Raw genomic sequence first — 14,801 nt, 5'->3', positions numbered from 1 at the left:
ATATTCCATAATAAACAAATACAAATAAAAATAAGATTTGTGATGTTTGATTTCATGGTGACTAGAGGCCGAAATCTAAAAAAACAAAACAAAAAACAAAACAAAAAAAAAAACAGCCTGTGGAGAATCAGGATGGGACATGGGCAGAAATAATGTTCATGGATGAGATTATTAACGTTTATGAAGCAAAGCATAGCCGAATGTTTTGGGAGCTGAACGAGCGTGCCACACAGCGACAGCGGCGCTGTTGATCATATTAGATAGGCCTATATATTTGAGCTGCTATGAGACACTTTGTTGCACATTGCAATAGAATAAAGATTTGTGACATTATTTTCTAAATGTCGAAAAAAAAAAAACTATTGTGAAAAGACAGCGTTTCCCTTACCTGATGTTATGCGACTGAAACAGAATATTGTTCCCTCTCGCAATAAGTCATTACAAAAATCATGGCATTAAATGCTAAAACATAGATATCCCAGCCACCGCCATGTTTAATGAAAGGGAGCGGCCATGTAAGAGGTGTTTCTGGGTCCCAAGGTCTATCTTCTTCAAGGTCTTGATACATTTTGGAATTTCTTTGTTTAATATTCTTTTGTCTTTTAATAAAGAACTAGGCTACTCTGTCTCGTCTTCTGTCCAAACCGCGTCATCATTAAAGAATGACTTTTACTTGCACCAGGTGGCCTGTAAATATGGGGAAACAAAAAATTATATTGCAGTTTTGTGAAATATCCCTGGACGTACATTGGCCGTATTTTACAATTTGCAGTTTCAATTTGCGCAATTTAAAGGGCAGGCTAATGAAAACGCGGCTCCTGACAGGTGATGTAGTGGGCATGGTCTGTGTAAAATTTCTCTGGTTTTAAACATTCTTTGAAACTTTTGGGATAGTGTAAGTAGGCTACACAAGACAACAAAATGTATAACATTGTTCTAGTGGTTTTTGGATAATTTAATCCAAAACCTTTACATATTGTGCCTGTAATATAAGCGCTCTGTTTGTCCAGTAGGGAGCGGTAATGCGCCGTCACGCTTTTGCCAACCATAATATTAAACAGCACGAAGAAGCGAGAGCAGAACGGCAGTGAACATGGCGGATAACAGGGAAAAGGGTTTACAAGACTACAGAAAAAAATTACTGGAGCATAAAGAGATTGACGGGCGCCTCAAAGAGTGTAAGTAGGATGTATTTCAGTTCACGTCAGACTGTTATTGACCAGTTTGATACCTTCTCCGGCTGTTGTTTGTTTTATTTCGGCAGTCTGTGCTGTAAGTCGCTTTGTCATGCAGTACTGAAGTCAATTAGCGGCTAATGGTAACAGCTAAGATTACCGACAGATACCAATTTAATTAATACATTTAGTTGCCCAGCATTGTTTTTAGTGTTCTTGCTATATTCAATAACTTCTACTATAGCAAAAAATAGTAATTTCTTAGGAAGTTAATGTTATTCTCCTTGAGGAAACCCTCACCAATGGACGTTTAGCATCTCTGATTCATGAAGCAGATGAAACTTTATACACATGGTTGCACATGTAAATAAAAACATTATATCGCTTAATTGACTTTTTTCAGTGAGGGAGCAGCTGAAGGAACTCACTAAACAGTATGAGAAGTCCGAGAATGACCTGAAAGCTTTACAGAGTGTGGGACAGGTAAGGTCGAATCTGCTACAGTGTTTTATTATATCAACATGAAATGAGCCAGACATCTGCGTTTCTCATGTCTAATCAGCTCATTGTCTTTATAGATCGTTGGTGAGGTGCTGAAACAACTGACTGAGGAGAAATGTAAGTTCCCAACACTTATTCTAGTGTAGTTGATAGCCAGTCTAATGTTGCTCTGTTCCTTAATTTCTTCTTCTTTTGTAGTTATTGTCAAAGCAACCAATGGCCCACGCTATGTTGTTGGATGTCGCAGACAGGTGAATGCATTGATTGGACTTTATGATTAAGCATGACATGAAGTAATAGCCTTTTTTTGAACGGAACTTTTCAACGTGTATATCTCAGCTGTATGCAAAGTGACCCATGTTTGTTTGTCTTTTCTACTGAAAAATGATACAGTTGAGCAATTTACTAATGGACCTGCATTATTATATTTCAACCCCAAAATTAAAATTGTCTAAATTTAATTGTCCTCAAGTTGTTCCAATATGAGTTTCTATTTTTCTGCTGAACACAAAACAAGATATTTTGAAATGGAGAATGTCAAAAACCAAACAGTTGGTGGACCCAATTTCCCTACTTTGGAAGTCTATGGGATCCATCAACTATTTGGTTAACCATAATCTTCAAAATATCATCTATATGTTAAGCAGAAGAAAGTCCTAGAATTTTGGAACTACTTGAGGGTGAGTAAATTAAATAATTTTAATTTTTGGGCGAATTATCCCTTTAAAATCTCCATATCTCCCATGTACATTTACTTAATACAAATCAGTAAAAAGCAAAAAGACCACAAGGGGAACAATAATACTAAAAGGCCTTTTGCTTGCCAAAAATGTAATTAATGATACAGTAGACTTTATGAGGTTAATATTTTTGTGTGATTGCTGTGTCCGTTATCTTATCTGGCCTTTTATTCTTGTTTTAGCTGGATAAAACCAAGCTTAAACCAGGCACTAGAGTGGCTCTGGACATGACGACTCTTACTATCATGAGGTAATGGGTTCAGTCTCTCTGCTTGTGCTCTTAGCCTGCTAGTCTAGGTTTATTTGTGCATATACAATTGTATATTTAATAATATTCAGCTAGTACATTTTACCTGAACCTCTTTTTTGAATACTTAAGGTATTTGCCTCGGGAGGTGGATCCTCTAGTGTACAACATGTCGCATGAAGATCCTGGCAGCGTTTCTTACTCGGAGATCGGTGGATTGTCCGAGCAGATCCGTGAGCTGAGAGAGGTCAGAAAGACACCGACACCAATGTCTGATAAAATGCGCTACTGTCGCTCATCAAGGCTGCATTTATTTTATGAAAAATAAAGTCAAACTTAGAAGTCGACCAATAGCGGATTTTACAGAAACCGATAACTACGTTGGAACGTGCTTGCCAATCACTGATTAATCAACCAATAGTTTAAAAAAGAAACATAACACAAGTAAAACAGTGCTGAAAAAAAAAAAAAAAAAAACAGTACTGAACCATGAAACTGTGCAAAATTAATTACATATTGGAAGTAAATAAAAGTCATGCATTCTAACTGAAAAGTTAACACTAAAAATGTATTAGTAAATATTAAAAATTAACAAACTAACAATGAACAATACTTCTACAGTATTTATTAATCCTAGTTAATGTTACTAATGGACACACGAAGCCAGAGCTTTCCCAATCTGATCTTTTTTTCCCCCTCGTTTTCAAGAAATATCTGCATCCACACAAAATTACCGAAACTAACTAAAAACGATGTAGTTTGCATGCCAGGCCGGTGTGTGGCACTGTAATTCTGCCAGAGAAATGCACTAAAATCGGAGAAGAAGAGTTGTTGCTAGAAGGGGTATAGCAGTGGTCGGAGGTGAGGCAAAATCCCACAATTAATCTGTTACACTTTTATAGCGCTTTTCTAGGTACTCAAAGCGCTTTACATAGAAGGGGGAATCTCCTCAACCACCACCAATGTGCAGCATCCACCTGGATGATGCGACGGCAGCCATAATGCGCCAGAACGCTCACCACACACCAGCTGATTGGTGGAGAGGAGACAGAGTGATTAAGCCAATCAGTATACGGGGAAGATTAGGAGGCCATGATGGACCGGGGCCAATGGGCAAATTTGGCCAGGATGCCGGGGTTACACCCTTACTATTTATCGAAGGACATCCTGGGATTTTTAACGACCACAGAGAGTCGGGACCTCGGTTTAATGTCTAACGCAGCCTGTGACTTACTCATTAAGACGGTCACCTGCACCACCTACTGGCAGTTTAGTTTCATGTTTAAACATTCTTTCCAAAATTTATGCATATTCCAAAATTATTTAAAGGGATGGTTGCATGCTTGAACTTGAACGTGTTGAATGGTTTTAATGATGGATTCTCTTTTGTAGGTAATTGAGCTTCCTCTGACCAATCCTGAGCTGTTCCAGAGGGTCGGCATCATCCCTCCCAAGGGCTGCCTCCTGTACGGACCTCCAGGTCAGTCACCATATTACGGTTTGATGTAGGGGTGGGCGATATCTCGATATTTAAAATATATCGAGATATGTCAAAATCCATATCTTGTTTAATAAATATTATATATATCGATATATTGTTTATATTTAATTCTGATTCCGCCACTTTGCTTGTTTGCCTTCTCTGTGCTGTGCTCGCCCCCGCTTGCTCGTCCCCCACCTCCTTGCTTTTGTTCCCCCTCCCCTCGCGTGTTGTCTCCTTGAACACGGCGGCGTCAGCTTTATCACGGGTGACCTATTATAGGTCCATTCATGTTTTAACCAAGAGGGAAATGCGCAACATCCCGGGTGTCCTATGAGACATAGTATTCTTCTGTAAGTTGTTTTGCATCATATAGTCTACCTTCTGACATTCATATTTCATTCTGTAACTGGAAAAGAAGCGAATATCGGCTCATGTGCACATGATCTGCTTGATCTGCCACTTACACTGAGATTTCGAGATCTATTTTGTATATCGAGATATATTTTTTGCTCCATATCGCCCAGCCCTAGTTTGATGGACACTTGCATTTTTTTTCCCCCAGCTAGTTACTGAGATGTATTAAATATGAAACATGTGTTGTTTTCACACAAAGGCACTGGAAAGACCCTTCTTGCCAGAGCTGTGGCCAGTCAGCTGGACTGCAACTTCCTTAAGGTATGTTGGTTTAGAAGCTGTAAATGAACTATTGAGTTTTAGTCATACTGTTTAGTATAGGTACATTTGACAAGGCAGCTACAAAGTCATAGTGTTGAATAAAACATGTTGTGAATCAGGTTGTGTCCAGCTCCATTGTTGACAAGTACATTGGTGAGAGTGCCAGACTTATCAGAGAGATGTTCAACTATGCCAGAGACCATCAGCCCTGCATTATCTTCATGGACGAGATCGATGCTATTGGTAATGCTCTTCTCCGCATCATATTCAAGCCATGGGAATTGTGCAGTTGTTCCTAACTGATTTAGCACGCACTTTGTTTTTGAAGGTGGGCGTCGGTTTTCTGAAGGAACCTCTGCAGATAGAGAGATTCAGAGGACACTTATGGAGGTATGGAGGAGGTTTCAAAATTTGTCAATTGTAGTTTTTATTTTTTTATTCTTCATTTAAAATGTATTTAATAAACTTATATGTTGTCTCATTCTTGCATATCAACAAATGTTTGTCTCTTTATCAGCTGTTGAATCAGATGGATGGATTTGATACTCTGCATAGAGTCAAGATGATTATGGCCACCAACCGGCCAGACACTTTAGACCCTGCCCTACTGCGTCCAGGCCGACTGGACAGAAAGATTCGTACGTTTATGTTTCAGTATCCTTTCTCTTCACACACTGTGACTGCTTGCAAACTTGAAATAATTTTTATTTTTGTACAGACATTGAGTTGCCGAATGAACAGGCTCGACTGGACATCCTGAAGATCCACTCTGGTCCCATCACCAAGCACGGAGATATAGGTGCGCCTCCATGAATTTCATCTTTCTTTTTTACAGTTGTGACATTATTTGAGTATTTCCTATCTTTCTTATCATATTTTGTTTTGTCTCTAGATTATGAAGCCATTGTCAAGCTTTCAGATGGTTTCAATGGAGCAGATCTGAGGAATGTGTGCACTGAAGCTGGTAGGAAATGTCACATTTGAAATTGACAAATCAGGGAGTTTGTTTTAAAGGAACATTAACTATTTGCAGTGTTCTAGCATGTTTATACAAACTGTGGAAAATCCAGTCTTATTAAGGAACAGGAGCAATCTGTAGATTAAAACAAAATGCACCATGCTAATTTAATTAGAGCTGCAATAAGCAATTATTTTTGTAATTTATAAATTGACGATAAACATATCTTTTTCAAAAACTTGCACTTTGAAACCAGTTTTCAAAATGGACCAAAAACTTTTTTTTTTGTGTTGTGTATTTTTTTTAATTTTTTTTACATCCTGCCCAATGTTGCCCTCCAAACAAGAGCTTTTTTACCCTGGGTTATGAAACCCTGCTTGGCATTTGCAGTATTAAACCTGCATTGCTGTACCAAAGTTGTAGTGTGAAATGAAGCAGTGTTTGAATGCTACCACTAGATGCTTAGCAATCGATAGCCAATTGCTTGTCTCATTCACAACCGCCAGAAACAAAGCAGGTTTTATAAACAGCAGTTTCAGCATATGAGGGAAAATATGTCAAATGTTGACAGAAAATGTGACAACTAGAGTGAAGATTTCATTCTTACCTTTTATGGTCAAGCCTATTCAGTAAAAACGGCAAATTATAATACGAGGATTCCCATTGCTAGAACCTTTATGAAAACAAGTTATGTAAATAAGGACATTAGCCCAAGGTTTATGAATGTACAGTCAAGTCACCTTTATTTATATAGTCCTTTTTGGATTTCCTATTGTTCCAAAGCAGCTTCACAGTATTAACAGGAAAATAATGCAACAGAATTTGATACGGCTGTACAGCCGCCTTGGAGAAAACAATGATGTTATCCAGCTAATTTAATCCAGCAAGCAGATCAGTAATATAGTTGAAATGTAAGTGTCCCCAACTGAGCAAGCCAAAAGCCGAAGTACAGTGTGACGCGTCATCTTATGAAACCCCAAAATTCTGTTTACCCGGGTTTAGAATGACCCAGGACTAACTATTGCAAGTGAGAAAAGCCTTGTGTAAATTAAAAGGCTATTAAAACTAGTAGTGAATGTATCTATGTAGACTATAATTTGTGAAATAAGTTAAAATAAAAACATTACATTCTAAAAGTTACATTCTCAATGTAATGAAGCAAAACAAACACAAACTAAATGCCTGAATCTGTGAAGTTTAACAGTTGTTTGCTTGACTCTTTATTATTTACAGAGAAACTGTCAAATGCAAGTTATGTGCTGGGTAAAATGTCTCAAACTTCTTTAAATGCTTACGAGTTTATAAAAAGCGGCTTATATGAAGCATTCTTAACTTATGTTTATGACAACTTGGGTCATGAACTTCTGCAGCAGCTCAGACTGTGCCCTCCAATACTTTTCAGATGCTTTGGGCCATAGAAATGTGTTGCGTGTCAATGCAATTGCTTGTGGTGTGTTTTTGGGGTCTAATAGTGTAATGCTAACCTTGAACTTTGGATTGACTCTCTCGAGTGTATGACCTCCTCCTCCTTTTTGCTCAACAGGCATGTTTGCCATTCGTGCCGACCATGATTATGTGACTCAGGAGGATTTCATGAAAGCTGTGAGGAAGGTGGCAGACTCCAAGAAGCTGGAGTCCAAACTGGACTACAAACCTGTATAAAACCACATTTTTGTGCAAAGTTTAAATGTGAGGGGTTAATCAGATATCAACACACTGTCAATGGACACAACACTTTTAAAGTTACTGCAATAGATTTTTTGTCAACATTTGAAAACATTTCCATTGCTACCATCAAGCGACTTAAGTTGTTCAGTTAATGCATTGTTTAACTCCAATTTAATACGAATCTTTACCTGCTGGCCAAGTATGTAGACCTGAAAAAATGATATGGCTCTTTATAGCTACGTGCTCAGTATATAAACTGTGTGTGACTGGCCTGCTTCCTTCCACGTTATTAAAGTCAATGATAAAAAAATAAAATAAACTCCCATGTTTTTTTCACAGTATCGCTGAATCTCAATCTCAACAAAAAAAAACTCCACAATGATTCATTCTGAATGGTGTATTTGTTAGTTTAACCAATATATTGCAAAAAAAAAAATATTCTATTCAACTTAAAATCTCTATATTAAACACATTTTGCAAGCACATCCAACTTTAAAATTCTAAAATTGACATAATTCTAGAAATGTTCATATGTGGGGTTAAAGGTCAGCTGCCTGCATCTCTTAACGTTGAAGATGCTACAATGTTTCCTTTTCGAGCCCTTTCCAGCAAAGGCTTGCCTTTAATACTGACTTTAAACAGGTTTAGTCTTCCGTTAAGTCCTCCTCTTCTATATCACAAGTTGGTCGTTTAGACAGAGCAAAAGATTCAAGCACAAAAGCTCGGCAGATCGGACAGTGCTGGAAGCGGCACACGCAACCATCACATACACACGCATGTCGGCATGGAAGCAGCACTCTGTTTGTCGGTGCATTTTGACACACCACACAGTCTTTGCCTTTAGTATCAGGCCACTCCTCCTCTGAATCAGACTCCTCCCCCTTTTCACATGGCATTTCAGGTTGCGGCTCTGCATCTTGTGTGCTAGTCGAAGGCTCTGTGGATCCAGACAAGTTGCTGTTGTCTGCGGACATGAAGAGAGGCTGTGGGAAAAAAGAACAGAAGTTTGAAGCACACAATCCCACTCTAAGAAAAATGTACTTAATTAACGGTGCCGTCCCATTTTGCTTTAGGGACACTAGGTGATGAAGGTTAAATGTGATTAAAATGACTATGTTATAAATATTTTTTCATACCTTAAGATCATAAAAGTTCCCATGTGCCGTGAGAAGATACTGAAACAAGATTCTGGCAGAGAGTCTGTATTTGTCATCAGGAACATGAAGGACTGTCACACTAGCCACCTAGAGAATAACAGACTATTAACAGACTTCACCCGTTCCCATCAAACAAATTTGATAATGAGAGACTCTCAGCTGCTTACGATATTATAGTTGTCCCTGGTTTCCAGATTGGCCATTGTCAGCACAGCTACCAAGGGGTATCGATCCCGGGGGAGCAACCCAAAATCGGTTATTCCGAGATCTGGGGGCATCTGGGTGAAGTATTCTTCTTTTTCTTCTTTCTGTATACTTGTATTAAATTATGGACAAATCATGCATTTGTGTTCCATCCATGAATTTAAAAAGTGGGAGTGTAGTAAGATGTGTTCTGTCACGTGACCCTTTTTCAGGAAGGTACACTACACAGCTGCAATATTAGGCTCTGTCCCAAATGTCACCCTAAATGGCACTTCCAACAAGTCCACACTTTTGTGACGTAACAGCACTTTGACTGAAGTCTTCATTGGAGGCTCGGCCTGTTCCAAATGGCATGCTTCATATGCGCTTTCGGTCTTTGTGGACTTATAATGGCTGCCGGGAGCATCCTTCTGAAACCTAAAATGACAAATGGGACACTACATTCTCGTAGACTTCACAACCGCAGGCATACGGCAGCCATTGCAAGTCCGCAAGACTGCAAGTGCATATGAAGTGTGCCATTTGAGACTGGGCCGTGCTACAAATTCTAAAAAACTCACTTCATTCACATTTCAAATCATAAGGCTGCTCTACAAATAATCCTTATGAGTCATCTTGACTAAATGAGCTGTAAAATTTCCTTAAAGGACAACTCCGGTGAGAAATGAACCTAGGTGTAATTAAAAGATGGTTGCAAGGTAGATCGTTCTCTGGGATGCGTTTTGATGAATATAGAATGTAAAGAGTTTTATTTCTAAAAACAGGTTAGTTTATAACACTAGTCTATGGGGCACAGGGTAGTGAAAGTAAATCGCTAGTTAATACCACTAACAAGGCTCAAAATAGCCTCACACTAACACAGTAGCATAATGAGGGCCCCTACATGCAAATCGAAGCATTGAGAACTTTGTAAGAGTACAAACAGTTTAATAAGAAGATACTTTATAAAGTCCGTTCACGGACAGACGCCATCTTGGAAAACAGTCTCGACTCGTCAAGCGACGAGATCTCTGCTAAGTGATGAACTGTGACTTGGAATCTCATATGGTCCGTTTTTTCCGGAAGAAAACAGAACACAACAGAGAAAATAAATAGAACTAAAAATGTCCATGTTATTACATTACACAAACTTAATTCCTATCGACCAGCTCACTTAGAACGGCGCTCGTGGATCGATTCGTTGAAACTCTTTTCCAAGATGGCGCCTGTCCGTGAACGCGAAATGCACTATGTTTATAAAGTGTCTTCTTATTAAACTGTTTGTACTCTTACAAAGTTCTCAATGCTTCGGTTTGCATGTAGGGACCCTCATTATGCTACTGTGTAAGTGTGAGGCTATTTTGTGCCTTGTTATTGGTATTAACTAGCGATTTCATTTTACTTACCCTTTGCCCCATAGACAAGCGTTATAAGCTAATCTGTTTTTAGAGATAAAACTCTTTAAATTCAATTTTCATGAAAACGCATCCCAGAGAACGATCTACTCGGTAACCATCTGTTAACTACCCCTAGGTTCATTTCTCACCGGAGTTGTCCTTTAATGTTCTATTTTCAGACATCAGGAGAATAGCGTAAAGCTGGGTATTTTTATTTGATATGGTAAAACAAGAATATCTATGGCAAGAGTCACTGCCATTTTCAGTTGTTCCTGATTATTATTGTTCCCCCTTTGTTTTCTGCTGTATCAGTATATGACAAAAAAAAAACAAAAACAACATACTGTGTATTTTTGGTATGCTATCCTGATTTACTCCCAATATACCCCATGAACAATTCACTAGAATTCACTAAGAATCTTTGTCTGGCTATCACCAGCCCAAGCTCAATTTCAGATTGAACATTGGTCTGAGGAGTCTGCTTTGTATTTTCTACTGCACAGAAGGTGTGATAAATGAGCATAATTCAAATGACTCTGTATGCAATTGGATAGTTCTTCAACCAATCAGACCTCAAGAGGTGTGATCAATGGGCAACGACCCAACACTTCTCTATCTGTTGCCATGTTGAACCTGCCAATAGCGCGCCAGGTGGATAAGTCTGTGATTGGTTCCCGCAAACGTGCAACAGAAGCAGTAGAAATTAATGTAGAGGTTTCCAGACTGAGGTGCAGGGCGATCAACTCGACAGCAGATCAGGCTGGGTTTACCCAGTCTATAAGAATCTAGTTTTTCAGGCAGATTCGGTAAAATGTAATTGTCTCCTCCTCTTTTTAGTTCTAGTCCCTAGCAGTGTTTACTAGAATGTTTCTAAAGCAGGTAAACATAATATGTATTGTCTGTGAAATCTTGTCATAATTGTAATATGTCGTTAGCTGGACTGTCTTGCTTGTGTTCTATAGAGTTGTTCATGAGAACAGTGTGATCGCTATCTCTAATCTTGTCATAATTGTAATATGTCGTTAGCTGGACTATGTGCTTGTGTACTATATCGAGATGTTCATGAGCGGTTTGTGTGTGTTTTTGTGATCGATGTAACTCTAATCTTGTCATAATTGTAATATGTTCGTTAGTTGGACTGTCTTGCTCGTGTACTATGGAGTTGTTCACAAGAACGGTTTGTGTTTTTGTGATAGAAGGGATGACTTTTTCATTGAATATTCGACCTGGATTAGATACACAGAGATTCTGCCATAGCCGTTGATGCCTCTGCTCTGGGTTTACCAAGGGGGTAATCTAGCGCTCGGAAAGCGTTCCACCCCTAGGGGCTGCCATTGCTAACCAAGCCATTACCTGCTGTTAGCATCCCATTGACTCCCATTCATTTTTGAGTCACTTTGACAGTGAATAACTTTACATCTGAGACGTTTAAAGACTCCATTTGTCCATTGTTTATTTCTAAAGAAACACGACAATGCATAAAAGGCTCCGTTACCTTGTATCTTACACTATCGCCCCGCAGAAGCTGTTTTTGTAAAAATAGGCTAACGATTGCGTCATAACCAACGCGACTCTGTCGCACAGTTGAGAAATTACCGTATAGACCTGAGGAAACGCTCGCAGGCAATCTTTTACTGTCTATGAGACAGTCGGGGGGACGTGGAGACATAAAGTCTGATTAAGTCAAGGGGGAAGAATGGGGAGAAGCCCATAGTAAGCCAAAAGCAACGGGAGAAAATATTTAAACAACGGGATTCAGCTTTCACTTTCCACATCTACTAGAAGACCTACAGCTGTCCGACAGGAGGCTCACGTCACATCTACGTCCTCAAGCTCAGTCTGAGCCTGCGCAGTTCGCTCAGCCATCAGGAAGTGAGTGCTCCTATACTGACATCACTTAACGCCGTAGAAGGCAATGGGATCGCTCTGTCCATTTCTTTTACTGTCTATGGGGTTTACGTATGTGTGGGGTGGCGCTATCAAAATAGGGGCGAGACCCTTTTGGGGGAGGGGCGTGTTTGTTTTGGTGATTTGAAATACCAACAACGGTTACCAGATAGCACTTACCCCACCTTTAAAGGGACGGCTCACCCAAACATAAAAATTCTGTCATATACTCGCCCTAACGTTGTTCCAAACATGTAAGAGTTTCTTTCTTCTGCTAATCACAAAAGAAGTTATTTGAAGATATCATATTTGAAATGTTTACGATAGCCATTGACTTACATAGTAGGAAAAATAAATAAATAAAGTGGAAGTCGATGCATACCGTTAAAGGGTTAGTTCACCCAAAAATGAAAATTGTCATTAATGACTCACTCTCATGATGTCCCAAACCCGTAAGACCTCCGTTCATCTTCGGAACACAAATTAAGATACAGCAACACAAAAACCCCTTTCGAGCTCCAGAAAGGTAGTAAAGACATGGTTAACTTTAAATAGTCCATCCAGTATATTACCTCCAGTTCAACCTTCATGTCATGAAGCAACGAGAATACTTTACTTTTCGTTCGCAAAAAACAAACAAAAATGACTTAATTCAACATATTCCGTCATTCAATGCTCGTCACGTTGTTGGGCTATTCACAGTGCAGTGCTTACAAATTCTACTTTTTATTTTGCATACAATGAGTATAAGGTTGAACCAATGGAGTCACATGGAACATTTTATCAATGTCTTTACTACCTTGCGTTGCTGTCTGTGTGGCATTCAGAGTGCTCTCGGATTTCATAAAAAATAGCTTAATTTGTGTTCCAAATTTGAACAAGGGTCTTACAGGTTTGGCATGACATGAGTACATGCATGAGTAATTATTAATAACAGAATTTTCATTTTTGGGTGTACTAACCCTTCAGCTGTCTTATTGTACATGCAGAGCACAAACCTGTAGATATTTTCTTTACCTACAGGACAGTTTAAGCACAAAGTGGCACAGCTTACTTCACTTTCCCTGATGGTTCTAGTGCACGCATGATGTGGAATGTTATTACAGAACTATTCCTATGAGATTAATTCAAAGGATACTTGAAGCTTTGGTAGTGGAGGTAGCTTAATTGCAGAGCTTCTTGAAACCGCTCTGATGTGCTGAGGCAGAGCCCACGCTGGTGACTCTGAAGGGCTGCCTGGAGAGCCTGGACCCCACAGCCCCAGAAACAGTTGAGGACACAGTCTTCAAGGCAATACGGCCGCAAGCTCACACCCTCTGACACAACCAGAAAACACATCCACTTTTGGACTACACTCTGACTGATTTGAAATGGATTCAACATTGGTGAGTTGATTCTCACCAGTAACTGTACCAGCCGTAGACTCCATCTCCAAAGCAAAGGGATTGGTCACCTGCACCATTTTCCTCTCAGGTACAGGAATTAAAGATTCAGTCTCATCTGAACTGCGTAAAATGACGGGGACATCAAATCCAAACCTTAAAAGGAGATACTAAAGTTAGTAAGTGTACAGTACGTTAACGCCTGCTTTTAAAAAGGAAATAACTAACTAACTGGAATGCCCAATTTATCATCACACATAGCCTACCACCTTAACACTAGCTTAAAATGCTCATATATCTCGATAAACATGGACTTACCAGCCCAACACTGCAGCCACAGTGATGATGAAACACACTGATATGACAGTGATGTAAAAGAGCGGAGAATACTCATACAACATCACTAAAAACTCCGCGGCCATACTCAAAATGTTACATTAATACAATGCAATTAAATACTGGCAAGTCAAATAAAATATATACTTTTTAATGTATAAAAATGGTGTTGTCTTGTGCCCTATCCAGTCTTGCGTCTGGCTGTCACCCTACAAGACTCACAAACGTAAACTTCCGGTTGTGACAGCCGCTACAACGGTAGCCCAGAGGACCAAATCCGCACATGACACCGCTACCGTCACGCATAGGGAGGGGCGTTACAGCAAGATAGTGAAGGGAAATCCGATTCATTCCGCGAATCGGCTCTTTTGAACAAATCGTTGCAATGAACCAGCTCAAAACAGATTTGCTTTGTTTACGTCATCGCGTAATTGCGGCATCATGTGGATATATTTTTTTAAAAATAAACAATAACATTACATTGACTTTATATATAAATAGTAATACAAATATATATACATTAATTTAAAAATAAAAGTAACGGTACATTTGGGTATACAATGTCAAATAAATCCTTCACAAGCTCACAAAGTTTCAAGTCAGCAAAACAATAAAGTTGATTTTATTCAATTTATGAATGTAAAAATGCTTCAGAAATATAGGTAAAACAAATAAAACACTTTTCATTATCTTATTAAAATTAAGTTAAAAATGTTAATTAATAAATATGTCTGTGTCTCACACCAACTGACTATGGCAAAATTAATAAAAGGTTTCATGATAGTTATTACAGAAAGTACAGTGGAACATTTACGTTTACTAAATTAACGTTTGCAGACGCTTGCTTTGTTTTATGAGCAAGATTCAAATGACAAAAACAACCTTGTTAAGTTAGAATGCCGTTTGTATTAAATAGCACCATAATGCTATTATTACTAGTAATACTTTTCAGTCATGAAAAGATAGAAATATAACTCATTGTCCAGTCAGCTATGACATTAGCCATGAACGG

General features: G+C 38.8%; 2 protein-coding genes across 2 annotated transcripts; one reads left to right on the top strand and one right to left on the bottom strand.

Moving 5' to 3' along the window:
• The first annotated feature begins 1,018 nt into the window (after positions 1-1,018).
• psmc6 (proteasome 26S subunit, ATPase 6) lies at positions 1,019-7,788 on the top strand. Its single transcript, XM_067417242.1, has 14 exons — positions 1,019-1,178; positions 1,579-1,658; positions 1,754-1,793; positions 1,875-1,927; positions 2,599-2,666; positions 2,796-2,910; positions 4,056-4,143; positions 4,760-4,821; positions 4,941-5,064; positions 5,150-5,211; positions 5,339-5,459; positions 5,540-5,620; positions 5,714-5,785; positions 7,323-7,788. Exons 1-14 carry the CDS (start codon positions 1,094-1,096, stop codon positions 7,439-7,441), a joined length of 1,170 nt encoding a protein of 389 aa, XP_067273343.1. The 5' UTR covers positions 1,019-1,093; the 3' UTR covers positions 7,442-7,788.
• A 41-nt stretch (positions 7,789-7,829) lies between these two features.
• cgrrf1 (cell growth regulator with ring finger domain 1) lies at positions 7,830-14,028 on the bottom strand. The gene is made up of 6 exons (XM_067417243.1): positions 13,772-14,028; positions 13,473-13,609; positions 13,210-13,387; positions 8,772-8,919; positions 8,584-8,691; positions 7,830-8,430 (listed from the first exon to the last, which is right to left on the bottom strand). The coding sequence occupies exons 1-6, from the start codon at positions 13,873-13,875 to the stop codon at positions 8,092-8,094; spliced, it is 1,014 nt and encodes a 337-aa protein (XP_067273344.1). The 5' UTR covers positions 13,876-14,028; the 3' UTR covers positions 7,830-8,091.
• Between the last annotated feature and the right edge of the window lie 773 nt (positions 14,029-14,801).

Source organism: Pseudorasbora parva, chromosome 15 (assembly GCF_024679245.1).
Source record: "Pseudorasbora parva isolate DD20220531a chromosome 15, ASM2467924v1, whole genome shotgun sequence".
Classification (NCBI taxonomy): domain Eukaryota; kingdom Metazoa; phylum Chordata; class Actinopteri; order Cypriniformes; family Gobionidae; genus Pseudorasbora; species Pseudorasbora parva.
The sequence above is the reverse complement of the archived record's forward strand: the minus strand, read 5'-3'. Positions and strand labels throughout refer to the sequence as shown.